The sequence below is a fragment of the Megalobrama amblycephala genome, linkage group LG20 (assembly GCF_018812025.1).
Source record: "Megalobrama amblycephala isolate DHTTF-2021 linkage group LG20, ASM1881202v1, whole genome shotgun sequence".
NCBI lineage: Eukaryota > Metazoa > Chordata > Actinopteri > Cypriniformes > Xenocyprididae > Megalobrama > Megalobrama amblycephala.
In genome coordinates this window covers 22,078,002-22,104,909 of record NC_063063.1, presented here as the reverse complement: position 1 = coordinate 22,104,909, position 26,908 = coordinate 22,078,002, and the positions used below count along the sequence as shown (strand labels likewise).

General features: G+C 38.8%; 1 protein-coding gene across 4 annotated transcripts in view; it reads left to right on the top strand.

The window, feature by feature from the left end:
* adgra1a (adhesion G protein-coupled receptor A1a) overlaps nt 1–20,771 on the top strand; it is a 36,861-nt gene extending 16,090 nt beyond the window's left edge. For 2 of the 4 annotated variants that reach the window (XM_048171417.1, XM_048171418.1), the window contains 5 exons: nt 11,044–11,171; nt 12,757–12,880; nt 16,172–16,323; nt 17,553–17,648; nt 17,853–20,771. In XM_048171417.1, the coding sequence (XP_048027374.1) occupies nt 11,044–11,171; nt 12,757–12,880; nt 16,172–16,323; nt 17,553–17,648; nt 17,853–19,323 (1,971 nt within the window). In that variant the 3' untranslated portion in view covers nt 19,324–20,771. Of the gene's footprint in view, nt 1–739; nt 1,104–1,584; nt 1,741–11,043; nt 11,172–12,756; nt 12,881–16,171; nt 16,324–17,552; nt 17,649–17,852 lie in introns of those variants that run through there. The other 2 variants (XM_048171419.1, XM_048171420.1) reach the window with 2 other exon arrangements.
* The last annotated feature ends 6,137 nt before the right edge of the window (nt 20,772–26,908 follow it).

The window sequence follows — 26,908 nt, the reverse complement described above, 5'->3', positions numbered from 1 at the left end:
ATCAGCGCTGATGTGCCCGCGAGCTTAGATGGTTACAACCATTTCCACCTCTGCAATGGGTAACTTTAATCGCGCGCTCTCAACAGCGCCTCTCACGCGACCGATGACATTCAGTTTCCACTCACATTCTCTCTTCTACAGATTGGTAGATCCTACGCTAAGGTGAAAACTTATCAGACGCCTTCAAGGGGGAAAGAATACATTTACCAAGAATTCGACCCACGATATTTCTGGAGAAACTTTTTTACTTTTCTCCCCTTCATATTATTGCTTTAACAGCAGCTGTTTCCATTTCAAATTCAAGGCCATCGGCAGCCTGTTGCTAATGATGGATCTTTTCAGATTCCAGAAACAGATAGCCAAATCAGAATTAATCCAAATAAGGTAGGCTATGTTTACGAATAGGCCTACTTCAAAATTACTTTTTTATAGGTCATTAGAGGTGACAAATGAATACAAAACATGTGGTAACATTGTCATGTATTCATTTGTTTTTGTAAAATATTACTGATTACAATCAAACGCATCATGTGAACAAGTCACCAGTCTCACGAGCCTACTAACAGTTCTTTGTTCATTTCTAGTCGGACATAAGGAAAGTATTACCTTGGGGTTCAGCAAGTGAGTCACAATTTCAGTAACAATGATCAAAAGTGTTTTGATTCAGTATAAAGAACCGGCTCATAAGAGTCATTTGTTCGAGAATCGGACTAGCCTCTTGTGGTATATGTTTTTGAATCACTAAAAGAACCGGCTCTTTCGTTAAACATTGGTCGCGCTGTAGTATGTCTCCTGCTGATTCAGTGGCGGTGTTGCTGTGCATGGTAGTACGGGAAACCCTGTCAGAGTATTTCGCCACGGTGTTCCTTCTGCATTGGCGGAACAATGCAGATTCACGAACCGTTAACGGAAATGAAAATCATTTGGTTCTGCTGTTTTGTTTGAAAAATGGAACCGGTTCTTCGGTTCTCGGTTCACAACCCAAGACCTGATTTTTGTCTTCCTTAGAGATGGAGTGTATTACATGGGCTCACGCTCGCCAAGCCTTTCAGATAACGGGACGTAAAGATGGGGTACGACACCAGTTGCTCTCTTTAAAATAGGTAAGGATGCAGTAAACGTTACGTTTTAGATAGTATTGGCAATCTCGTTCTGATATTCACAAAATAGGGTAGCTCACGAATTCACGCACCTACGTTCATTTAAAAACATTTTCCGATAAAAGTCTTGAGTGTGCCATTTTGGTATAGGTAAGGGGTGTTGGCTTTGTTTGCTCGTCATAGGATTACGATTTTGGAGACACGAGAGTGTCAAACCGTTCTTAGGGCTCTCAAATAGCAGAAAGACTATTTTTAAAACCTGCCTACGTTGTGAAGAGGTCATCTTGCTCTTTTTCTGGGATGCTTGTGCTTTAACATTTGCACGAGTGATATTTACAAAGACTTACGTCACGGCGAATGCGCACGTGCCTAAAGGAAATCGCCGCAAATTACTTAAGTTCAATAATTCTGAGCCTACTTCTAACGAGGAACGGTTCGTGTTGATGTTCGCTTTGTTTTTTGCTTTTTCTCGGATGTTCTGCAGCCTCTCCTGTTGGAGAATGACCCCCCCTCAGCTCCTGTCGGAATGCCGTTTCTCTCCGCGTGCACAAGGGCCACGCGCCAGATGGCCACATCATAACCGACTGTGATACTTGATACTATTGCACTAAAGCTGGACCTTAACTTTGCGGATCTGATGGTGAGTGATTCCAAGCACCTAATTTATATTTTTAGTTACAGTTTAGGGCTGTTCATGTTACGAGGTAAAACTTTGCTGTCTCTTAATATGTTATCCACACACACACACACACACACACACACACACACAAAAAAAAAACTTTCGGTGATATGACCAACTGTTTCTCTTTTTAGTAATAGCGGTGAATTGAGAGTTTTTTCACATGGGCAGTAACATTGATCTTCGATGTGATACGAAATTAAAGCGATGCCTCACAATGGCATCGCATCATAGATTAACGTTGCATTTTCTCAGGGGCAGAGAAAGAGCATCCATTTGTTGTAGTGCCAGACACTTGCTCAATATCGCTGCACTGTTAAATTAACTTTATTCAATTACGTATAGTCGACGCACTGTCTTTGAATCTCTGAAAATGGTAGAGATTGTGTAGAAGGGATTTAGTCAGAGGGTAACCGCACTGGTGGCTCTGGAAGCTGGAGAGCGCGTGCGATGAATATCAATTGTCATTGTCAGCTAATCATCACAAGGGGCTGTGGCGTGTCCGTGGCCTTGGTTATCCCTGAGGCAAAGGCGATTTTACTTTGTTTTTCGATTACACTGTTTTTATCTGTGCCAGTACCGAAGTATAGCCTACTCGTGGTTGTATGACGTGGATAGAGGTTTTAATTGTGTGCGTTATGACGTCTGCATTGGCTGTATGACGTCGGCTGTCGCCGCTTCCTCTTTTCAGATATCCAGCCAATCAAGTCACTGGTATCAACCAACCAGGCAAACGCTTTTTTTTTTTTTTTCACCGTATAAAAAGCACACAAGATCACAGCAGCACCATGGAGAGTGCCTTTAGCGCTTTATCTGTTTTAAGCACCAAGGACAGAGACCCGAACCAACTAGGCCAACAGTCAATGACAAGTGTTAAAAATTGCCTTGATCTAATAATTTTTTAACAACATAGATCTCAGCAAGGGCGTAGGTTTGCTTTGAAAATAGGGACATATTGCAAGGTGGCAGGCGAAAAGATTAAGATGAGATTATATTCTTTTTAAACAAACCACCATTTAAAACGGCGAATCACAGGAGTGTTGATGTTGGTGCATGGGTGTACTTCATGGTAAAAAAAAATAATATTTATTCTCTCATATCACAAGGCTCATTTATATACTTTTCTTAAGATCCACAATTTTATATATTACAGCTGACCTATTCTGTAAATGCATTCTGAGTTATTTTGAACCGTCCCCTTCTGTGTCATTAAAACTTTTAGGTTCGTTAAGCATTATCCTTCTGTCTGGTCAGTGAAACTAATCATAGGCAATACAGGGTGCATGCTTATTTATTTATTTATTTAATTAATTAATTAAATAAATAAATGTTGAAACAAAGTAGTTTGGGCCCAAATATCAGTGCATTTTCCTACAGTCCCTATCTAAATGTATGTCTATAGATCTAAAAATGCATTTAAATGTAATCAGCAGCAAGTTTCCCCGTGCTGCTTCTGTTTAATCGGTTTTCTCTATGTAGTGCCTTATGGGTATGACATTTTTATTCTAATTAATATCCCAGCTTCTACTGTTTTCTATAAATTAGGTGGTCATGACCACCCTGAAGATATTTAAATATTAATAGACATAAATAAATGAACATTAAATATTGATTATTTCATTAGCGAACTGTGGAGAGACAGAACACAAGTTAAATAGGAAACCGATATCCTGGATGAGCGGTCAGTTATGCAGCATTGTCCGTATATAAAAATATCTGACTGCTGAATATTGCGGTGACCAATCAGAATCGAGTTTTCCAGAGAGCTGTGTAAAAATACAAAGTATGTTCTCCCGAGCTCCACATTATCCATTAGACCTTGCAAAAGAGCTTTTTCAGATTACAGAGGACATGAAAGTGCAAGGGATGTGCAGAGCAGCCTTTTTAAACAGCACACAAGTGCATACTTTCCACAAGGATTACAGTGAAGATCATAGTTCCCTACCACCAACATTGCAGATGACAATTGAATTGCATTCTAAAGTTAGTTTAATTATACTTCATATGGTAATTTATTTTAGTTGTTTATACGGGAGGGAAATCTTGAATATTAAACAGTATTTGTAGAAAGAATACAAAGATGGTTGTTATATAATGGGTGTTTTACTGCTTTTTGTTTTGTGCCAAGTGTGAAAGAGAGAATATGTGTGAATGTGTGCATGAAAGCCTATGGGCCTTCTGGATGCATCTGCATGTGAATTTTATATATTAGGCCATGTATGTTTGCAACATTTGTACACATGTGTGTAAATGTGAGTGTGCACAGTTGGTATATGTTTATGAATACATCTGTAAACGCCTGCAACAAACCCAAACCGTCATATTCTGTTGGAAAGATGAGTCTGTGCACTGGAGCAGACTGATTGACCAAGTTTTGTCTCTAAGATAAGCATGCTCACTGAGGCACACAGAAGGAGAAGCCAAGAACACTTTTAATGCTCAAGATGCATCAAAGACCTACATATGGAGGAGTCACAGCAATTTTTATAACATCATATTAGTATGAACAGTTTTATGAGAGTGAACAGTTTCAGCTTTGTGAAGGCGTTGTATTGATCGATCAATTCAGTGCCTCATTAAATATCACTTTCCTCATACTTCTGTGAGAAAAGTGTCAATCACTTTGGCCCCTGAACGTACAATGTACCCTAATCAATTTAAGAGCCATAGGCTGAAGCTATTTCGCTAATCATATTGAATCCAAACACAGCCTGAGTGAGAAAGCATGGTGTCTTAGTGACAGCAGCCGGTCCTTTCCCATTGTTTCACTGCCTCCATTTGCTTTAGAATTGGATCTGTCAGTTTTCATATGCTCACCCTCTCAAAACTCCCAACAATTCGTCTCTCAATGGCACACATTTTAAAACTGATTTTAGATGTCATGTTTTATCAGTTATAGCATCCACATAGTATATTTAGTTTTCTTTTTGCAAGTCTGTGATACTGTGATTGCATTTACACTTCTGCCACCAAAATGTGCTCTGAAAACTGCTTGAAGAAAGAGGGTCAGTGCGCAGAATGGTATCAGTTTCTACTTTTAAGTTCATTACATTAAAGGGATAGTTCACCCAAAAATGAAAATTACCCCATGATGTGGTGTGTATGACCATCTTCTTTCAGACAAATGCAATCGGAGATATATTTAAAAATATCCTTGCCCCTCCAAGCTCGTCCAAACAGGGACTAGCTTCCGGCAGAAGGCCATACGCATTGATTTGCAGTAAACCCTGACCCGACGCGATGACTGGAGCGCAGAGGATGGAGCAAAACAAAACCCCGGTCACGAATTAGAAGTCTAAAACGATAATTTTTAAAGAGAAATGCCGGAGGATTTCAATATAAGAGAAGAGGAGCTTGAGTTTGTTGCCCAGCCCTATTTTTTTGAACCGTGAGAGGCATCTACGCTTATGCTACTCCTACATCCTGCGTCATACATCGCTTCAGGGGGTTACTAATTTGGCGCAAGTCGACTTGCGCAGTATGTGTTTGGTCGTCCGCTGGAAGCTAGGGCTGCACTATTTATCACAAATTTATCGCACGTGATTTGGCAAAGGCTGCGATTATTTCATGCGTAGCTTGTCAGAGTTGTACGGCTCTGTGATCAGTAGTAAATGCTTCTCCATCTGAAAGCCAGAGGGCGCTCTCGGGCAGAAACTGCAAATATGCCTTGCTGAACACGCGTCATTCCAGGAAATCCTATACAATCGCTGTAGCTGAATAAACAGAAGATTGAAACGTTTTGATTGATTAAACATGATTAATAAACACACGACTGCCATATTCTGTGTAAGAAGCCACTTCATCTGACAGAGGGATGCTCAACTGTTGTTATGAAGTGAGTTTGGAGTAAAACATTATTAAATGTTTTCTTTTGTTGGACAAGATGTTAATAAACGCTTCTCATGTCTGGAAAGATGTTTAACGCGTGTTGTTTTTTTCAAATGCACATTATAAGCGATTCAAACTTTCAGATGTTTTCAGATGGATTAGCATTTGGAGCCATAATTCATTGACAAGCCACACATAAAAAAATAATTGCAGCTATGCAATTTCATAATCGCACTAAGACAAATCGTTTAAGCGCGATTTCAATGGGTTTTTTCAAATCGTACGATTAATCGTGCAGCCCTAACGGAAGCTAGATATTTGAATGTATAGTTTTAAATATGCCTTTAAAAAAGCCTTTATTAAAGGCGGGCGTACATGGTGCGAATTCTGACGTTCGGAAGATCATATGTCCACGCACACATCACGTGTGAGTTTATCTGAAAATCGTACAGATGCAGTGACATACGACGCGATTTTACGACCTGCCGATTTCCGACGCAATCTGTGTGTGTCGGTCTGTGTGTGTGAGAAAGACAGAGAGAGAGAGAGAGAATTAAAAAGCCTCGTTATACACTATAACTAGCTATAGCTGTAGCTATAGGTAACATTTCATCTGATAACTATAGCTCTCGGACGACCCTATCATGGTACACACTGCTTGACACATCATACAGCGCTCGCTGTTCCTGCCAGAGTTCAGTGAGTTTATCCTCCTTTTCAATGGTCCAAATTCTTCTTCTGTTATTTTCCTTAGTTCCTAATTGGTCAACTTAAGATAGATAGACAAATTGGCTTGTTCAACCGCACAATTCACGAATTCAAACCGATAGCTCCCGAACTTTTTCGACATGTTTAAAAATGATCAGGAGGTTGGGAAGTGCTCGTAAGGTACTCTGCTCGGCTCATAATTCATCACACACGAAACGACCATACGAGCATCAATGATTTCCACGCGTTTGAAAAAGCTTGTACGACAGCAAAAAACTCACCGCGTACGCCCGCCTTAACCCACTGGATCTGTATGGATTACTTCTATTGTGGATGGATGCATTGTTCATGATATTTTTATCTCTGATTGTGTTCGTCTGAAAGAAGATGGTCATATACACCTAGGATGGCTTGAGGGTGAGTAAATCATGGGATAATTTTCATTTTTGGGTGAACTATCCCTTTAAGTATTATCCTTCTCTCTGGTCAGTGATGAACCAGATGCACGAGCCAGACTCATGTACAGTTTTCTAATGATTCTCTTCCTCTCTGCATGCTCGTTGGCTGAGACCTGAAGTGACATCTCACTCGCTCTTTATACACTGACCTTTTTTCTACTTGCTTGCTGATTGGAGTAGACCGGTGGCCAGTTGCATAAACTGCTTAGAGTAGTCTTACAAGTTAGTCATCTATTTTTTTTTTCTTCAAGAATGGTCATAACTTTTTTTAAGTCAGTCATGTTAAAAGGATAGATTGGTCTAATTTGAATTCAAAAAGTAATACGGATTAGACCTAATTAACTGTTTGTTGGACTAGTTTTTAAGACAGTCTTAAGTTAGCGGCTATGCAACTGGCCTTAGATTGAGAAGTGAATTTAGCAGGTTCAGTCACATGATTCAATACATATATATACATTTTTGATATATTTTTACTAGTGGGTGCAGGACACTATAGTTCATTTATGTAAGTGAGGATAGCAAAATAAAGTAAACTGTGACATTATACCCAAAAATTCTTCATACAGTGGACTACCAGTAAAATTGATTAAAATTTGGAACCAAAAATAGTGGTTCACTTTGGACACTAATTAAGATTATTTTTTTCTGACACAGTTAGAAAAACTCAACTCATATGACAACATCTCAACTCTGAGATCTTGTCATATTTTATTACCGTTTTTTTAAACTATAGTGAATAAACTGTCAATCAAATGAGTGCAGAAATATGTGTCAGAATCATACTGTGTGTGAAGAAAATCTCTCGTGCTGAATCGTGCTGAACGACAATAACCCATTTACAGTTATAAAATAACGGGTATCAGCATCGGCAGTTAGCATTCTGAATAATTGGTTATTGGTATTGGTGGAGAAATTAGTATCGAGAAAGAGAGTGAAAGAGCGTGAGAGAAAGTGAGAGAAATAGATCTACATTACCATGTCAATTAAAATGTGCTTTTATAATTTAATAATTTTATTCAGTTAGGATGTATTAAAGGCACAATATGTAATTTTTTGCCACTAGAGGTCGCTTATTCAAAACAAAGCCGTAGCTTGATGACGCCTTGATTTCACGGTGGAAAAGAATCGGGATGGTACTCAGGCAGAAATCTTGTTCATGGATGAGATTATTAATGTTACTGTAGTATAAATCAGAGCAGGGCAGAGTGCTGTGTGAGCAGAGAGCAGCGGAACTTTTATTACGCCACAGTCTCCGCTTCTTCCGGTCAAGCGTATGTGGGGTAAAGCAGCACTGTTTTATCATATTAGACACATTTGTGTGTTGGAAGTTGTTATAGTGCTACTCTGCATTTTCTCGGCGACTACTATGAGACACTTAAAGGGTTAGTTCACCCAAAAATGAAAATTATGTCATTAATGACTCACCCTCATGTCGTTCCAAACCCGTAAGACCTCCGTTCATCTTCAGAACACAGTTTAAGATATTTTAGATTTAGTCCGAGAGCTTTCTGTCCCTCCATTGAAAATGTATGTACGGTAGACTGTCCATGTCCAGAAAGGTAATAAAAACATCATTAAAGTAGTCCATGTGACATCAGTGGGTTAGTTAGAAGTTTTTGAAGCATCGAAAATACATTTTGGTCCAAAAATAACAAAAACTACGACTTTATTTTACCTTTCTGGACATGGACAGTATACCGTACATACATTTTCAATGGAGGGACAGAAAGCACTCAGACTAAATCTAAAATATCTTAAACTGTGTTCCGAAGATGAACGGAGGTCTTACGGGTTTGGAACGACATAAGGGTGAGTCATTAATGACATAATTTTTGGGTGAACTAACCCTTTAATGCACACTGCAGTAAGCTAGATCGATATTAGGCATGGTAAAACATGGTATTCGCTGTAAATCAAGAAAATTAGATTTAAACAATAAGACATACTGTGTTGAGCTATATAACATTATTAATTTTCTGTCAATGAATATATCCATCCAAAAAGTCGCTCACCTGTCTAATAAAACATAATATCTAAAAAGCATCTTTGGTATTTCCATTGTTTCTACAAAACAGAACTGCTTATTTCTCTGGATTTAACCATTCTTGGAAACATTTGGCATAATGTAAGTACACAAGTCAACAAAATATATAATATTGTTGTAATGGTTTTTGGATATTTTAATCCAAAAATCTTATATATTGTGCCTTTTCAATTTGTAATTTTACAAATTATTTTTATTTTAAATAATTCAGAAAAAAAGTTATTTTAAAATGTGCTAATATTTCACAATATTACTGTTTGTTTTTTTACTGTATTTTTGATCAAATAAATGCAGTCTTCTAAAAGAGAGTTTCCACAGCAATACAATATAAAAACCTTTCAGTGAACAGTTCTTAAAAGAACAATTTTATTTTTAGTGTTAAGAACATTCATTTTTTAATCAGAAGAACCTTTTTCAAGTATAAAGAACCTTGTGTGGAATGAAAAGGTTCTTTATGAAACCATAAATGCCAATAAAAAACCTTTATTTTTAAAGAGTGTAATATACTTCTTTAACTTTCGAACGGTAATGTATATAGTTTTAAAGCAACTTTTGCCTGGAAAACTTACTAAAACAGTTTATTGACAGTGAAAGGGGTGGATGGTCACAGAACTTGAAGAGTGGGCACAATCTCATCAAGCTGCAATGGATGGGTGGATGAGCAATGGAGTGTGTGTGTATGCAGGGCGGCTGCAGTGTCGCCTATGCTATGTCTAATCACCGATGACATCAGATGGAGTTTATTTTTACCCAATCCTAATGGCAGATTGTAATTTGACTTGATATTTTGAGAATTCTTTAAAGCAAATCTTTGGTGTGCCAACAAGAACTTTGGCTGGCTCTACTGATATCAAATAAATATCTTAAAAGGGTGACAAACACTGCTTTTACTAATAAAGCCTATATTATGCAGGCATTCAGTGAAATTCCTAGATTTTCCTGTATTGAGTTGACACTGATTAAATCTTTATTTAGAGAAAATTCTATAGCGTATAGAGAAATGACTATAGCGTACCCCAAAGCCTTGATAAATGTTTTGTGGGCACACTGTTTGAAATGACTTTCTCTCAAATGCTTTGGGGCACTAAAGGACTTGATACTAATCAGCATTAACTTTCAGTACAACAGTGGTTTGATGTCTTAGGGCATTAAAGGTATGGTATCTTGCTGAAGAACGGAGGTCAGAGGATCAATAATGTGACGCTGAGTGATGCTTTATGGGAAACTGATTAATGGGCAGCAATTGTGCTGATCTCACCTTGGATTGAAGCAGACATGCACTCTTGGAGACAGGGCATAATGGGTCCAAGTGCAAAAAATACAGTGAAGCTAAATCATATACTATGCAGGACATGTAAATTTTAGGGTTACATTTGCTTTTCATTGTATGATAACTTCAATATGCACGTTGCTTTTTACCTTCGTGGGTCAAATTTATATGTCCTACTGTAGTTAAAGGCTGTCTTTTATTTTTGAAATGGGCAATCTTGTGGATAATAACATTCATCTGATGATTTCTCTTGACCTAAATATAAATGGCTGTACTCCCAGAGAAGATTGAAGGAGGTATTGAATGAGGTCTGCATATGATTCACACATTTAAAGATGGAGACTAAGGGAAAGTGGCTGTTTTAATGTTGAGCGTAGAGTGTATTCAGTCTGTTGGAGTTTAAAGACATGCATGTACATCTGTGGTGCTGCTTTCCAGAGGGGAAGGAGCCCTTCAGGCATACAACAAAGGAGATCTTCGGGCTGGGTGATAAAATAGACATGCTGAAAGAGATTGATGTGTGTGGGGGCGTAGTCTTTGACTCACAGGGACAACGCTCTCCCCTTCTATTGTTTTTCTTTCTTCTAGTCTCCCCCTCCCACTCACCCCCGTTTTCTTCCTCTTATTTCACATTTAAATAGATATAACTTTTTTTTACTGGTCAGTTTCTTAAATCCAGCAACTTTATTCATGTTGTGCATCTGTACCATCACACACTTTATTACCAAGAGACTAACTTTTTCAAGCACTACATGAACAAAATGGTATGAAGAGTCAGATGAAAGTCTGCAACCAAAGATGAACACTAACATTATTTATTCATTAATATATAGAAACAAATTAGCAGGCTGCCGCCATTAGGGAGATTCACATGTACAATATAAAGACTATTGCATTTTTATCGTGTGACATGTTCTTTTTAAGAAAGTAATCACTTATTCTGATTTTATTGACAGGATTTAAAGAGGGTGCTGTCCTTTCCTCCATATCCAGGGGATTATCTGCACCCAGTGGTGTACGCCTGCACTGCAGTGATGTTGCTCTGCCTCCTGATTTCTATCATGACATACATTGTACACCACAGGTATGTACTTTAATTAAGCTGCACCATAAATTATAATATACAGCATAGATCTGAAAAAAAAAAAAAAGATTAGTTAATTAGAGTTGAGCATGCACTGATAGTGAAATTCTTGCTGATATTATATCATATACACTACAGTTCAAAAGTTGGGGTCAGTAAGATCTTTTGAAAGAAGTCTCTTATGCTCACCAAATCTGAATTTGATCAAACTAACAGTAAAAACTGTAAGTTACCTTTACCATATACGCTGAAAAACTTTAAATGGTTTAACATCGCATTATATGTAATTTTGCTGTAAAAAGCTGTCAAATTTATATTATCTGCAAGTAAAAACTATGAATTACCATATAATTTATGGTAAAAAAAAAAAATTGTATGTATGATCCTGTGCACCATCTAATGAAGTATTGAGCATGTTTTATAACAGGCTTACAATGAACTGAACTTTGATTCATTATGTGGCTTTCTATTGTGCCACCTGTATTATTGTGGTGGTTATTAGTACATTTTAAGGTAAAAAGGCAGATTTTAGTTTAGTAGTTAAGTAGGTATATTAACATTATATAATTTTACAAAATATATGATTATAAGTTGTAAAATATACAGGCATCCTGTAAAACTGGAAACATTGTCACAATATATTTTTTACGGTGAATTTCTGCCAACCACAGTTGCCAGGTTTTTTACCATAAATTTAACAGGGAATTTTTTTACAGTGTGTAGAATGACAGATGGATCAATATTACTTTTGAAAACATTGTTTGAATGAGAAAAACAAGATTTATAATAGAGGTAGGATTTTTGGGATGCTTGCTCGACTGTCCTTAAAAAGACTTTGGTTGTTATATAATAGTGTTTGTGTGTGGAATGTGTGTATAAACTCAAAGGCTTGATGGAGGACACAGTATGAATAATTACACTTATAAATGGATAAATAAACAAGGATAATTTGGAGCTGAGATGAGTTTGAAATGAATCCACAGTTAAATAATAAACGTTGGCCAATAAATATCTATAGGCCTTCTGGTACTGATAAATAAAAATGACTAATAGTACAGTCATAATATATTTGTGTATTTCTGCAGCCGAATTTCAGCAATGAAGTTTACTAGCAAAAAGTTACGTTTTACATGGTGCCTCTTTGTATTGTTGAACCATATGCTTCAGTCAAAAATATTCTAAAGCTTTCCTCCACTGAAAACATACAGCGGTCATTTGTAGCACCAGTACTAACACTGGAAGGTCACAGTAGGGATTGTTTTTGGGACAGACTGCAACGATGGCGCTGTGATCCTGAGTCAGACCGCCAATATTTATAGTATCATCACCCCTGACTGTCACAGTTATTTTCAGTGAGTAATGCTTGCTCTGTGGAGAGGGGACTACTTCTAACCTTAGAGGGTTGGTGCCAAATTTAGTAAGCCACTCTACTTTAAGACAATCTGCAGACGGGGTCAAAAAGATTCTTTAGTCATAGCATTGTGCTTCAAAGGCAGTTACTTGTTCCCTTCAGTAGTTAGCTGTTGATGCATTACTCATGGCGCAACTGTCTCTTCATCTGATATGAGTGTGTGTGTCTCTGTAGCATAATCCGAATCAGCAGGAAAGGATGGCACATGCTCCTCAACTTCCTCTTCCACACTGCCATGACGTTTGGGGTGTTTGCAGGAGGCATCAACCAGATCAAGTACCCTGTGATCTGTCAAGTGGTAAGTCTCCCAGTTCTCTACCCTGTTTCTTTGGCCTGAGTGAACCACATTATTCATGCCCTGTGTCTGTGGCTCTCAGCTCAGAGTCACTAGCATATGGCCTCTTTGACTCCTGAATTAGCATGGTCGCCATTTACTAAGGCACAGAGGGCTTTGTTTGGCAGGGCTGCTCAGTGTTGAGAGGCTAATGCACCAGGGCTCTAGGATTGCCATAGCCTTTCAAAGTGTAGCACTTATTCCTTCATCACAGACCATTTCCAGCCAGAATCAGTGAGTTAGATTAATTTGATTATGTTTGCTGCTTGCTTATTAAACATATTTTACTTAATGACAGCAGTTGATTCACTGTCAGTAAAGCTCTAGGTTTAAAAGCATCAGGTTTATGACTGGACACATAATGAATATGCGTTTGAGATGCGGCCTGTTCACAGTATATATATACACCAGGGCGGTGATGACTGTCAGATTTCTCCTCTTTCACATTAAAAATGTGAAAAATGTAATTTGTAAAATGTATCAAAAAACATGAAAATATCAGGGTTGTGAGTTGAATTTGAATGGGAATGACAGGAAGAGAAATTTATTGGATTGCAATTCACAGAAATTCAATACAGATGATGCATTCTGGGTAATAAAGTGTTCATCAGTACATTTATCAAATCTGATTAAATATATAAAATCCATCTATCCATCCATCCATCCATCCATCCATCATTCATGTTGGAACACAAATTAAGATATTTTTGATGAAATCTGAGAGGTTTTTATTTATCACACATAGACAGCAATTTAAAGGATTAGTTCACTTTCAAATGAAAATTAGCCCAAGCTTTACTCACCCTCAAGCCATCCTAGGTGTATATGACTTTCTTCTTTCTGATTAACATAATCGGAGAAATATTAATAAATATCCTGACGCATCCAAGCTTTATAATGGCAGTGAATGGGACCAATGAGTATGAGCTAAAGAAAGTGCTTCCACCCACACCCATCCATCATAAAAGTGTACTCCACACAGCTCCAGGGGGTTAATAAAGGCCTTCTGAAGCGAAGCGATGCGTTTGTGTAAAAAAATATCCATATTTATACAAGTTATGAAGTAAAATATCTAGCTTCCGCTAGACTGCCTTCCGTATTCAAGGTACGAAGAAAGTGTAAAACTCTTGAAGTTCAAAAAGCTTACGCTACATCCTACACCTTCCCTATTCAACTTACGAAAGAGTAACTGACACAATGCCAGTTTACACTTTCTTCATAATGTGAATACTGAAGGCGGTTGAATACTGAGCCAGCATTTTAACAATGTCTTTAATACCTTTCTGGACCTTGAAAATGGTGGTTAAATTGCTGTCTATAGGGGATAAAAAATCAAGGATTTCTTCAAAAATATCTTAATTTGTGTTCCGAAGATGAACGAAGGACTGTGGAATGACATGAGGGTGAGTAATAAATGACAGAATTTTCATTTTTGGGTGAACTAACCCTTTAAATTCTAAATTTCATGATCAGTAATGTATGTAATCATGGCTGACAGAGGAAGTTTGATTGGAGGAACCTGTAATTGAGTCACACAATACAAAATGTAGTGTTTCATTGCTGGATGATGTCAAAGGAAGACTTGTGCCAGGTGAAGACAGAGAGCAAATGATGTGAAATATGCCAACGTTTGGCCAGTTGAATGGGACACTGCCATGCATTTCCCCCCCAGGTGAATAGCCAGAGATGGACAAACAGTGTGATGTAGATGAGCACTTGTGGCCAAATGTTGCTGATTTGACTAGCATTGTGTTCATATCGTGCTAATTGTGTATGGATGTATTTTATGGATAAATGTAGATTCTTGCCTTCTCAAAGAAGCAGACATGGGCCAAGAGAAGGTGGTGGGCATCAGAGGGAAGGATGCGGAGGGCACGCCATAAAGTGCATGTCATCTTTGTCTGATAAACAGGAGTCATGACAGATGCAGAAAAATTCGCTTATCCAAGCCAAATTTTGTTGTATTTCAGTGATCAAATGTTCCCATTTCACAAAATATGAATAATGATTAATGTTAAAGGAAACATTTACAACATTTGTCGAACATTTGAGGTTTATTCCATATATGATCCAGTGCTAGATTGTAAAAAATCTGAAATACATGATACACTGCCATTTATATAGTGTTTTTTTTAAATAAATGTATACTTTTATTTAGCAAGTATACATTAAATTGATCAAAAGTGACAGTAAAGACATTTACAGTATATGTTACAAAAGATTTCTATTTCAAATAAATGCTGTTCTTTTAGACTTTCTGTTTGTCAAAAAAATCTTATTATCATGGTTTCCACAGAAATACTACCAGCACTGTTTGTTTCTTCAGCACCAAATCAGCATAATAGAATGATTTCTAAAGGATCGTGTGACACTAAAGACTGGAATAATGGCTGCTGAATAGAGTAAAACAGTTAATTAAAATAGTTATATTTCATAATATTACAGTTTTTACTCTATTTTGTAATCAAATAAACGCAGCCTTGGTGAGCATAAGAGACTTCTTTCAAAAACATTTAAAAAAATCTTCCAAGACTTTTGAACAGTAGTGTGCCTGAAATAGTCTTGTACTTCTACTAGGTTTAAGTGTTTTAAGGCTGAAGTGTTTTAGGTGTGAGTGTCTGCTTTTATGGTAGATTGAGTTGATTTTGAGACCTGTATGAAGTGTTTTGGTGCTTAACCGCTGTGTCAAGCTGTATGTTGAAAAAGAAAACTGTTTAAGAGTTTGGAAAAAGTGTTCTTCATATTGAGTACACCTGTCTGGTTTCTGGAAGCATTCCTGCTAGATCATTCCATTCACATTGCTTAGGAATCATTTGCATAATATAAATATTTAGTTTAATATTAAAAAGTATTTAATATATTTACGTGACAGTATTTACATTTTCCTAAATGTAAACAAAAAGGGAATTTCACATTCACTTTTTTTTTTTTATACATTTACACAATTTATTGAAAAAACATGACAGATACTCACAGCACATAATAATTTACATCCAGTGCCCCATATAAACATAATGCATTTCATATATGAACGGATGGGTAGGTTTCTTGGATGCAGTAAGTGCATTGGAGCAAAGAGGACAACAGCATGACCTCACTGTCTGAGGAGGATTACCTCAAACTCCCCCTCAGTGCATCCTTCCTCACACACCAAGGCGGCTACACACACACACACTTCTGTTTAGGTTTTCTGTGCCAGTCTGCTCTCTGTGAGTGAGCTTTCAATGTTTAATGTTTCATCTTGTCCGTTGACAGGTTGGCATTATCTTGCACTACTCCTCCCTCTCTAGCATGCTTTGGCTGCTCTTCACTGCCAGGAATATCTGCAAGGAGGTGTCCAAGGCTCCGCCCATACCTCAGGACAGGGACCCTCCCACACAACCACGCCCTAAAGCCACCATTTTCAGGTACGGGGAATGAATGCCCTTGAATTGACTAATGATTGAGAATTCTAGTTAAAGGTGCTCTAAGCGATCCTGGGTGGAGTAACTTCCTGTTGAAGTTCGAAGTGTTGTCAAACAAAACAGAGGCTAGCTAGACCCTCCCTCCTCCTCCTCCTCCTCCTCCCCTCCGTGCTTCCTGAAACAGTCATGAACGCGCATTTAAAATCATTCTTGTCGGTTATTGGCTGGAGCATGTTTATTATGTTTCATGGTCCAGGCTGCACCAGGTAGTTTTTGTTGCCGTTTTTGGAGCTGGTGGCGACTACAGAGACCGTGTTTTTTTACAGTGTGTTCAGGGGACAGGCAGCTAGCAGATAGTGAGGAGATGTTTGCTGTATGTGACAAAAAATGTTTTGGCCTAAAAACACGTGACATCGCTTAGAGCACCTTTAAGAACTGAGTTTATTTTTCAAAACATTCAGGAGTATTTAGTATGTCATATCTCTAATGTTTTCACAGGCTGCATTTTTTTAAAATCAAAATTACAATAAAAACTGTAATATTGTGATATATTATTACAATTTAAAATAACCATTTTCTATTTTAATAAATCTTAAAATGCATTCCTGTTATGGCAAAGCCATTACTCCAGTGTTTAGTCACATAATCCTTCAGAAATTATTCAAATATGCTGATTTGGTGCTCAAGAAACGTTTCTTATTATTATCAATGTTGAACACAGTTGTGCTGCTTAATATTTTTGTGAAAACTGAAACATTTGTTATTCAGGACTCAAAAGAACAGCGTTTATTTTAACTAGAAATTCCTTTCTGCATGAAAGTATTTGTTTCTTTTTAAAAATTCTACTGACCCCAGTCTTTTGAACAGTAGTGTGTATTTTTTTTCTTTTAAGAATGTGGTTTGATCTTAATGTTCAGTCAAATAAAAGGGATTTTATAATTAATAATGATTCATTATTGATGTTAAACTAGAGGAGTAAAGTTTGTGAACAAACTTTGATGTTGGCTTGAGGAGGCCTGAATAGAAAGTTAGTAGTATAGTTTGTAGATAGATAGATAGATAGATCAAACATATATAATCATTTTTCCTCAAAAAGGACAAAAAAACAAACCATTAGGGAACCAAAATTAGATGCTTTACAACTGCCATCCCTAGACAAGTATCATTTTCATCAGATATGAAATTCCTTATAAAAATGAAAATCTGTTTCACCTCTTTGACCTCTTTGTCAGGTTTTATCTGGTCAGTGGTGGGGTACCCCTAATCATAGTGGGCGTTACAGCGGCTGTTAGCTTGGAAAACTACGGCAGCAGAGATGACGCTCCTTAGTAAGTATCATATTTACTGGTAGTGCCCAATTAGCTGTCAATTTTAATATGTTTACTCCATTTTTTGTATGCCAGTAAAAATCACAAATGTCACTGATTCCGGGAGATGTCTTGATTAATGCTACAAATTACCATGAGGTCTGTAATTAGATGTGGGTGGTAACGACACTGTCAGTTAAATCATTGTCACTGTCTGTGCTGCAGCTGTTGGATGGCCTGGGAACCCAGTCTGGGGGGCTTCTACGGACCCACTGCCTTCTTGGTCTTGGTAATGTGCATCTACTTTCTGTGCACATTCGTGCAGCTAAAGCGGCACCCGGAGCGCAAGTACGAGCTCAAGGCCATGACCGAAGAGCAGCAGCGTCTAGCCGCGGCTGAAATCGGCCACTGCCACGCCGTCAGTGGAGAGCCAGGTGAGCACGGTGATCACACAGGCTGCACGGCCATCACAGCCTCTATGTTGGCCAACGAGCACTCTTTCAAAGCTCAGCTGAGGGCCACTGCCTTTACGCTCTTTCTCTTCCTGGCCACCTGGGTTTTTGGAGCACTGGCTGTATCACAGGGCCATTTTCTAGACATGATCTTCAGCTGCCTGTACGGAGCATTTTCAGTCACATTGGGGCTTTTTCTGCTGATTCAGCACTGTGCAAAACGTGATGACGTGTGGCACCGGTGGTGGGCCTGTTGCCCCAACAAACCAAAGGTGGAAGTCAATGGGGAAGCGGCGGGGAACGCTGTCCCCGCCACCCAAAGTCACAGCCATACCCCATCCCACGGGCAGAACCAAATCCACTGCCAGGTCGACTCGTCCTGCCTGGGAAAACCTCTGCTCTCCCCGCACCTCCACTCCCCATCGCCGCACTGCAAGTTGGGTACTCTGCCTTCCACCCAAAACCACACGAGCACCTGCTGCGCCACACTTCACAGTCCTTCCTCCTTGCTCGGGAATGTGACCCGTCCGCAGTCCCTCCCTGATGAACTGCCCCGGCCAACCCTTCCCCTGCAAAGCTGCCTAAAAGACAGGTCTAAAACTCGCTCCTTCAACCGACCTCGGCCCTGCCTCAGGGACTATTCTTACCACATGACCTCCACCAGCATGGATGGCAGCGTGCACAGCTCCCATTTGGACAGCCCCCACAGCGTACACCTGGACAACCCTCTCACCTGCCACACGTCGCACTTGGATACTCAACTCTCTTGTCACAGCCCCCATCCGGACAACCAGCTACGCTGCCCCAGTCCTAGTCCTCACCTCGAGAGTCTGGCCTCGCACAGCCTTCACGATAGCCTCTCCTGCCATAGCGGGCACTTGGACAGTCAGCTCTCCTGCCACAGACACATGTGCTGTGCCAAAGCAGACCCGTTCTCGAGCATATGCTGCCCTAAAGCTGAACCGTTTGTCAGCCCTTGCCAGGTGGAGGATCCTGACATGGGTCCGCTGATGTACAGTTGCGCAAAAATGGCAGATAAACAGGACGAAGCCATGCTGCACTTGGATATAACACCTCCGCGGGCACCTCTGTCGTGCTCCCAGGCCACGCTTGGCAGGAAAGGCACCCTCAGCCGGAGAGGGACACTGAGTCGGAACAGTAGTCAGCAGGAGGACTACCTACTTACCTCTGATTCCACAGGTAACATTAGGACTGGACCTTGGAAAAACGAGACAACCGTGTAGGCTTGTGAATGATGTGCAAACCTGTTTCTCTCGCCTGAGCTAAACTACTGTGTAGTCCCAGGGCTGTTACCCAAAGGCCCTCTCTTCTCTGAGCTAAGCTACTGTGTAGTCCCTCTGCTGTGACTTCCCTTTCTCACCCACCCCATATACCTTCTCTTCCCCTTTAAAGAGGTTTGAACCTCTGCTTACCTCTTCTCAGACTTCATTTCATGTCTCATCCCTGCTCCATTCGGTTGGTTCTCTTGCCATTTTGATATGGCAGCAAAGATCACATGCCATACATTTTAATTTGGATGGTATTTTATAATCAAACTGATTTTTGTACATGTGTTTTTGGGTATGGTAACATAATGTGCAATTATGTTGTTGTGGATGTGTGTGTGTGTGTGTGTGTGTGTGTGTTTAGCAGGTAAGAAAGAAGCGAGTGCATGTGTTTGTGTCTATTTGCATGTGACGACATGCTTGTGTGTATATACCAGATAGCAAGATTTCCATTCGTGCAAGATGAGTCCTCTCTTTTAGAGACAAAATCTCCCACATTTCCATTTTGTATTATAGTAAAAAACTCTAAATGATTGCCAAGTGTAAAAAACACCAGCACTTAATTAGATTTTCACTTTTAAAGAAAACTGTGAATTATCACTAAGGAAATTAAGATTAATCAATGAGCATATAGTATGCGAGTTATATGTGCCAAATAGTACAATAATTAAAATAAGACTTTTAAAACTGAGATCTACCCCAAAGTACCAAGCAATCTGTGATATGTGGATAATGGTGTGTGGTTGTCAAAACGAAGCTGTCATTTTTTTTCTTCTACAGACATAAAAACAGCAAACAAATAGTCTCCCTGTGTTTCCATGGTGACAAATAATGAAGAGAGGTACCCAGTCAGAATGCATTTTGAACTGCACATGTGATGTATGCACATATACAGTATTTAGTTACTGGCACTGAGGTGCAATCAGTTCAAGTCAATGGCCTTACAGAACCCGTCAGTTTTGCATTGATCAAAAGTCTTACGTTGCACTAAAGCATGTTCACTATAATCTAGGAAGCAATCATTTACACATCTAATGAGCTACATACATTCATGTGATTGACAGGAAAGCATCTTAGCTTACTGGAAACACTCATGGTATTTATTCTGAGCCAAATATCGAGGGCTTCACTTTCTACGTTAGAAGATACGAGACTCATTAACAGCTTATATCACTGTGCCAACTCACTTTCTCATAAAAATTGTCTGATTTGAACATAATTTACCCACTGCTCATTTGACCGATGAGCTTCCATTAAGAAAAAAAAAAAAATCTGCGGCAACTCATATTGTAAGTTATTATCGGCAGGGCTTGACATTAACACCCACCAACCCGCCAAATCTGGGTGGATTTCAGCAGTGGCGTGGGTTGAATTTATATATATATATATATATATATATATATATATATATATATATATATACACACACACACATACAATTTTCAATTGTAAAAGTCTTCTGAAATAATAAACTAAGTGCAATGTATTGTTGTTGAAAACATCTAATTTTTTTTTTTTTCCAATACAAATGAAAAATATCTGAAACACTTCCAATACTCATTTTCAGCCTACCCTTGCTCACTCATTTCATTTTCTCCAGATGAATATCGTTGATGTTACAGCGCTTGAATTTTGGCGTGGGATTGCACGTATTGTGCATAATTTTACTCATTCCTGCAGATTTTGTACTTGCACCCAAATTGCTCTCACATAAAGCCGCCTCAGTACTAAAGTGAGTTATTTTTCACTGCTTATTGTGCTTAAACAGTGAAATACATACAAAATAATGTCAAAATGCAAATATTCACATCAGTTATGCTTTAACATAAACAGTTGAGAAAGAAATCGCATGTGTAACAGTATAATGGATCCAAGCATCAGGTCTTCAAGTGACAGCAGCCTAATATACCTGCTGCCAAATTATAAGATAATGTTAAAAATATCTATATGGCAGTTTTTCCCCATGGTATCAATGTCAAAATTGTGGCCAGTTTAAATGCTGAGTGGCTGATAACTTTGGAAAGCCACTAGTCACAGTGGCTGGTGAGCAAAAAACCTTAATGTCAAGCCCTGATTATCATATAGTAAGTAATATAATAAGTTCATTGAAACATTAGGCGTGCAATATTTAAATGTTTTACTGAATTTTAATTCAAGAAATGAATCAAATTTACAAAATGCAACTAAAAAGTCACTAAAGAGTGATTATGTAAATTAGATTTTTTTTCCCAGTAAAACTGATGATCATTAGTTTTGGCTTTCTTGGTTTCATTGAACTTGATATGTAATTTGGTTATTGAATGTTAATTATTCTTGATTTATTTATTTATTCATTTTTTCATTTTGAAGCAACACCTGATTTATAATATATAAGTTGGCGCAGATGCAACTTTGTCTTTTCATTAAATTTAATATGTGATTTGGTGAGCATATTCTATTTTATTTTTGATTTAAATTAAGGCAAACACATGACCACAGAAATTAGCAAATAGCTACTTGTTTCTGTGCACATTTAAGGGGTAATATATATATTTCAATACCATGTGGTCATATTTGTCTCATTTTGTTTTTAATACTGTGTGCCATTATTTAGTCAGAATGCCAACAGAAGTGTCTTGTGGAACATCTGGAAAATTCTTTGTCGTGTTTCTTTGTGAGCTCAGGGATCATGTTACATTTTTCACAAGTACAACCACACAAGATATAAATTTGCATGGAATTAATATTGGCTATTGTCCCCCAGAGTGTGTCACCAAATAATAATAATAATAAAATAATTTTTTAACTTGAAATGCCCCTCACCAGCCAACCCATGCTTCTGCAGATGTGTAGCAAATGAATACTATTAAGCCTTCCCTTGAATCCCTGGAGGAAATTAATTTTGTCTAGCTGCCTGATTTGCCATGTGTTGTGCTTTATCTTCACCCACATGACTCACCTGTCATTTATAGCATATGAAAGAACTGCAGTGATTTTTTTTTTTTTTTGAGTACATGTGATTTGTGCTCTGACCTGACCCAAAGCCTTTTTTTTCTTTTTTTTTTTACGTCACAATTTCCAATAAATGTATTTTATCACCTGATGCTGTGTTCCTGTTCTCTCTCTCTCTTTCTAGAGGCTTCAAAGTATTGTGCGAAAATGCAATGCATAATGCCCAAAGTTGCCTGAGTGCTTCCCTAACTAGATCTATTTCTCATTCCGCCCATTCGCAGTGTTGTGTGAAGGCCAGTGCGCTTTGTCAAAATCATCCCTGAATTCAGCAGGAAGAAAAGGCATCGCCTTTGCCTTGAGTCGGGCGTGTGCTTATCGTGGCTGTGTCTCAGCTCTTGCTGACAGTCTTCAGAGCTGCAGGGCCTGGACGATTGTTTATTCATCAGTCCTCCCCGTTCTGCAGCTGATCCCTGCTCACGCATTCTGTTGTCAAGGTCTCTGACATCAGCTCGGAACTGTAGGAACCAAGAGATGATGAAGAACTGCCAGCTTATCCTTACTGAACCTCTATAGGAGTTTTTAGCCTCCAACTCAACAGCTGTGAGAGATTACCACTGGTACATGCTTGGGAACTTCAATGTTTTATACTGAACATTTTGCTACAACACTTAGTTGCCCACAAGGCTTCTTGAGGTCCTGACTAGTAGAAACACAAAAAAGCCCTTTATATTTAATTGAAGAGGCCTTAAGTCTACGTTAGAATTCAGATCAAGAAGAATGCAAATGCAAGGGGCAAAGAGGTCATTTGTTGAAGTGGAAGACAAACAGCAAAATGCATTCAAGCCACACAACTAATTCACACGGCTAAATGCGTATAAGCAATGTCGTGTTCACTGAGTAACCCATTGGGTGTTGTCGTTAAAATGTTCTGTGGAGATGAGCGCCTTCGCTTCCAATCGCGTCAGAACTGCAGGGGAGCTGCTCCTCACTTCCATCTGCTGGTGGATTTCAACACTGTCCGACAGAATATAGACTTGACAGGCTCAGGTCAGGGAGTTATTTGGGCTAGAGTCATGGGATGACTTGCCTGAGCTGATGGGTTTGAGTCTGTATTTGGTCCTAAGACAAAATTACTAACAAATTGTTCATTGTTCAAGGATTCTTTGATTTCATAATGATAGCAAGGACGAAAAATGTGCACTGTGACAATAGTTAAATTGAACTAAAAGATTCTGTTTTACAAACATATCTATACTATAATAATAATAATAAACAGCTAGAACCATCCTAAGCTGGTAGGCTGGTCTGAAGATGGTCTTCTAGCATGGTCATATCTGGTTTAGCAGGCTGGTTTTAGAAGGGTGGCCTTAGCTGGTCAGGCTGGTCACCCCCCGAAATTACTTATAACCCCACTTTTTGATGAAAAACACATAAACCAATGGCTGCTTGCTTTGGCAGTTGATGGGACTAATGTGCAAATGCTAACCCCACAGACTTGTACTCACCATTCACCGTTTCAAATGTATCTGAGCAGCTGCAATCTGTGAGCAAATACTTTGACTATTACAAGTTAAAGGGTTAGTTCACCCAAAAATTAAAATAATGTCATTTATTACTCACCCTCATGTCTTTCCACACCTGTAAGAACACAAATTAAGATATGTTTGATTAAATCCAATGGCTCAGTGCGGTCTGCATTCACAGAAATGATATTTCCTCTCTCAAGATCCATAAAGGTACTAAAAACATATTTAAAACAGTTCATGCGAGTTCAGTAGTTCTACCTCAATATTATAAAGCGACGAGAATATTTTTGTGCGCCAAAAAAACAAAATAACGACTTTTCAACAATATAGTGATTGGCCGATTTCAAAACACTGCTTTGGAGCTTTGCGAATCGAATCAGTGACTCAGAGACAAAGTCACGTGATTTCAGCAGTTTAGCCGTTTGATAGGAGAACCGAGTTACTGATTCGAGCTCCGAAGCAGTGTTTTGAAATCGGCCCATCACTATATTGTTGAAAAGTCATTATTTTGTTTTTTGAATGAAGATGAATGAAGGCCTTACGGGTGTAGAACGACATGAGGGTGAGTAATAAATGACATTTATTTTCATTTTTGGGTGAACTAACCCTTCAATGTTGTTAAATAGATAAAAACATTTAACATTTACAGGGATAGTTCACCCAAAAATTAAAATTCTGTCATTTACTCACCTCATGTTGTTCCAAAACTGTATGAGTTTCATTCTTCTGTAAAAAAAAGATGTTTTAAAGAATCTTGGTAATCATACAGTTGATGGCACCCATTGACTTAATTTTTTTTTCCTACTATGGAAAATGGGTGATGTCATCTGTCCGGTTACCAACATTCTTTAAAATATCTTCTTTTTTGTTCACCAGAAGAAAGAAACTCGTACGGGTTTGGAACAGCTTGAGGGTGAGTAAGTAATGACAAAATTGTCATTTTTGAGTGAACTATCCCTTTAAGAAATGTTTAATGTATTCCTAATGCCGGACCTTATGATTTTTAGTCTTTTTTCACAGAAACCCTGAATGACCAATCAAGTTCCACCACCAGCCCATAGTTCTGTAAGTTCTGTTTGATGTCCAAAATATGCATTTTAATGTATGACATAGCTGCAAAAATTGTTTGCACAAAAAAAAAATGCTTGATTAACTGACGTTTCTTAAATGTTATGTTGTGCTTTGAAATATTCATAGGAAGCCTTTTAAAACTGCTCAATAGCCGCGTTTCCACTGCCGGGCGTGCTAGTGCGTGCCAGGGCCGGTCGCGTTTCCACTGCCACTTCCGGGGCTTGATCGTGCTTCCTCGGTGCCAAAGGCACGGGTTTTTTGGCCCGCTGAAAACCTTGGTCCAAAGCGGGCCAGCTGGGGCTTGAGGCGCGGTCCAGGTGAAAGGCGGAGCTAATCATAGTCAGGTGATGGTCTACACGCTGAAATGGGTTGGGTTGTGTGACGTTTGATCAAGGGAGGTGTGTTTAAGGGCGGTTTTTAGATCAGTGCTGCGGAGCTAGCGGACCGACAGTGGAAACGCAACTTGATTTTGGCCTCGGTGCCTAATGTCTGTGGCCATAGGCCCAGCCCGGCACGCTGTTAGCCTTGGCTCGCACTGGCCCGACAGTGGAAAAGCGGCTAATGAGATCCCTGACAGCAACATAGTGTCGGCCCAGATCCGGTCCACATCTGATCCGCGTGTAATCCACATGTACCAGATGTGGGCCAGATCTGGGCAACAGTATGTTGCTGTCTGGGATTTAAGTCATGCAGCGCCCCCAACCCAACTATTCAGATCATTCCTATGCCCCTTGTTTATTATAGATTATTCAGATTATATACGTTAAAAAATGTATTTAATTTCGCACTTTTTCATAGTATATCCCCCCCAATGGCCACAAGTTTCAGTCCCTCCCCTCAAGCATTCTGTCACTCCACAACTGTTTGCAAACTTGCATTCAGATCTACCTCCATCTAGTTTGCAGCTTCCACTTTCTAATATCCAATCAATTCCTGATTAACTAAATTAAGTCTTGCCCTACTTTTTTTTCTCTCTTTCTTTTTTGATAAGCCTTTTCACAATTTCCAATCCACTGCTTAGTGGTTATATGACTGTCTACACTCAGAATCGCATAGTATTTGAGTACCACTAAAAACATTACAATTACTTCACCCTTTGACATTACTTATTTAGAGTTTCATGGGACTGCGTGACCTATTTATTTTGTGCCTTATATAGATGCGGGCATGCGGTTACTCTGATGTTCTGGTTTTGGTTTGAGTGGTAATGGACAGATCGTACAACTGAAAGTCAGATGACAAACTATCAGAGAAAGAGAGAGTAGGAGGAAGCAGTGAAAATGATGTACCGAAGAGGAAGGAGGATAAATAGATCCATAGGCGGGGGATGGCACAGGATAGGAATAGAACAGTGTGGTGAGCTGGAGAAGTGGACAGGTATCTTATAAATAGCTTCCTTTGTTAAAAATGTAAGGGTGGTTCTTTTTTTAAACATTTTGGAATTCTTGACTATATGATGTCAAATGTATCACATCACCAGTTATTAATTTATTTAGTTATTGAACATTTATTGATTAGTTGGGTTCTTATTAATCTTGACTTCATCTGAACTGCAGTATTTGTGAGATTTTTCCATCTTAACATTTTCTTCAACATTGAAAAATGGCAAATGGGGTATTACTTCTGCAGTCACTTACTAAATATCCTAGTTAATTTGTTTAAATGGAAGTTTAAATACAGCAGAATTTGTCTTTATTTGTTTCATCGAGCAGTGAAACAAAATGGTGACTGTATAACAATAGCTTAATCAGTGAAGTCTGTTCTCTTTTTCCTTGCTTTTCTTATCTTTGTGTGTTAATGCTTCATTTCTCATTGAATGGGCTGCCATCCTTCCTTCCCGCAGGCCATTCCATGGCCTGAACCACTTCAATGGCAGGAAGTCAGAGGCAGTCTGCAGACAGCTCTGGTACAAGCCTGACCTATTTAAATCCTGTCAAAGCGAGCCGACCTGTCTCTCACTTTCCTGCTCAGTGATGGTCCACAGGTTTTCTGAAGCCCAGCACTGAATGCCAGCA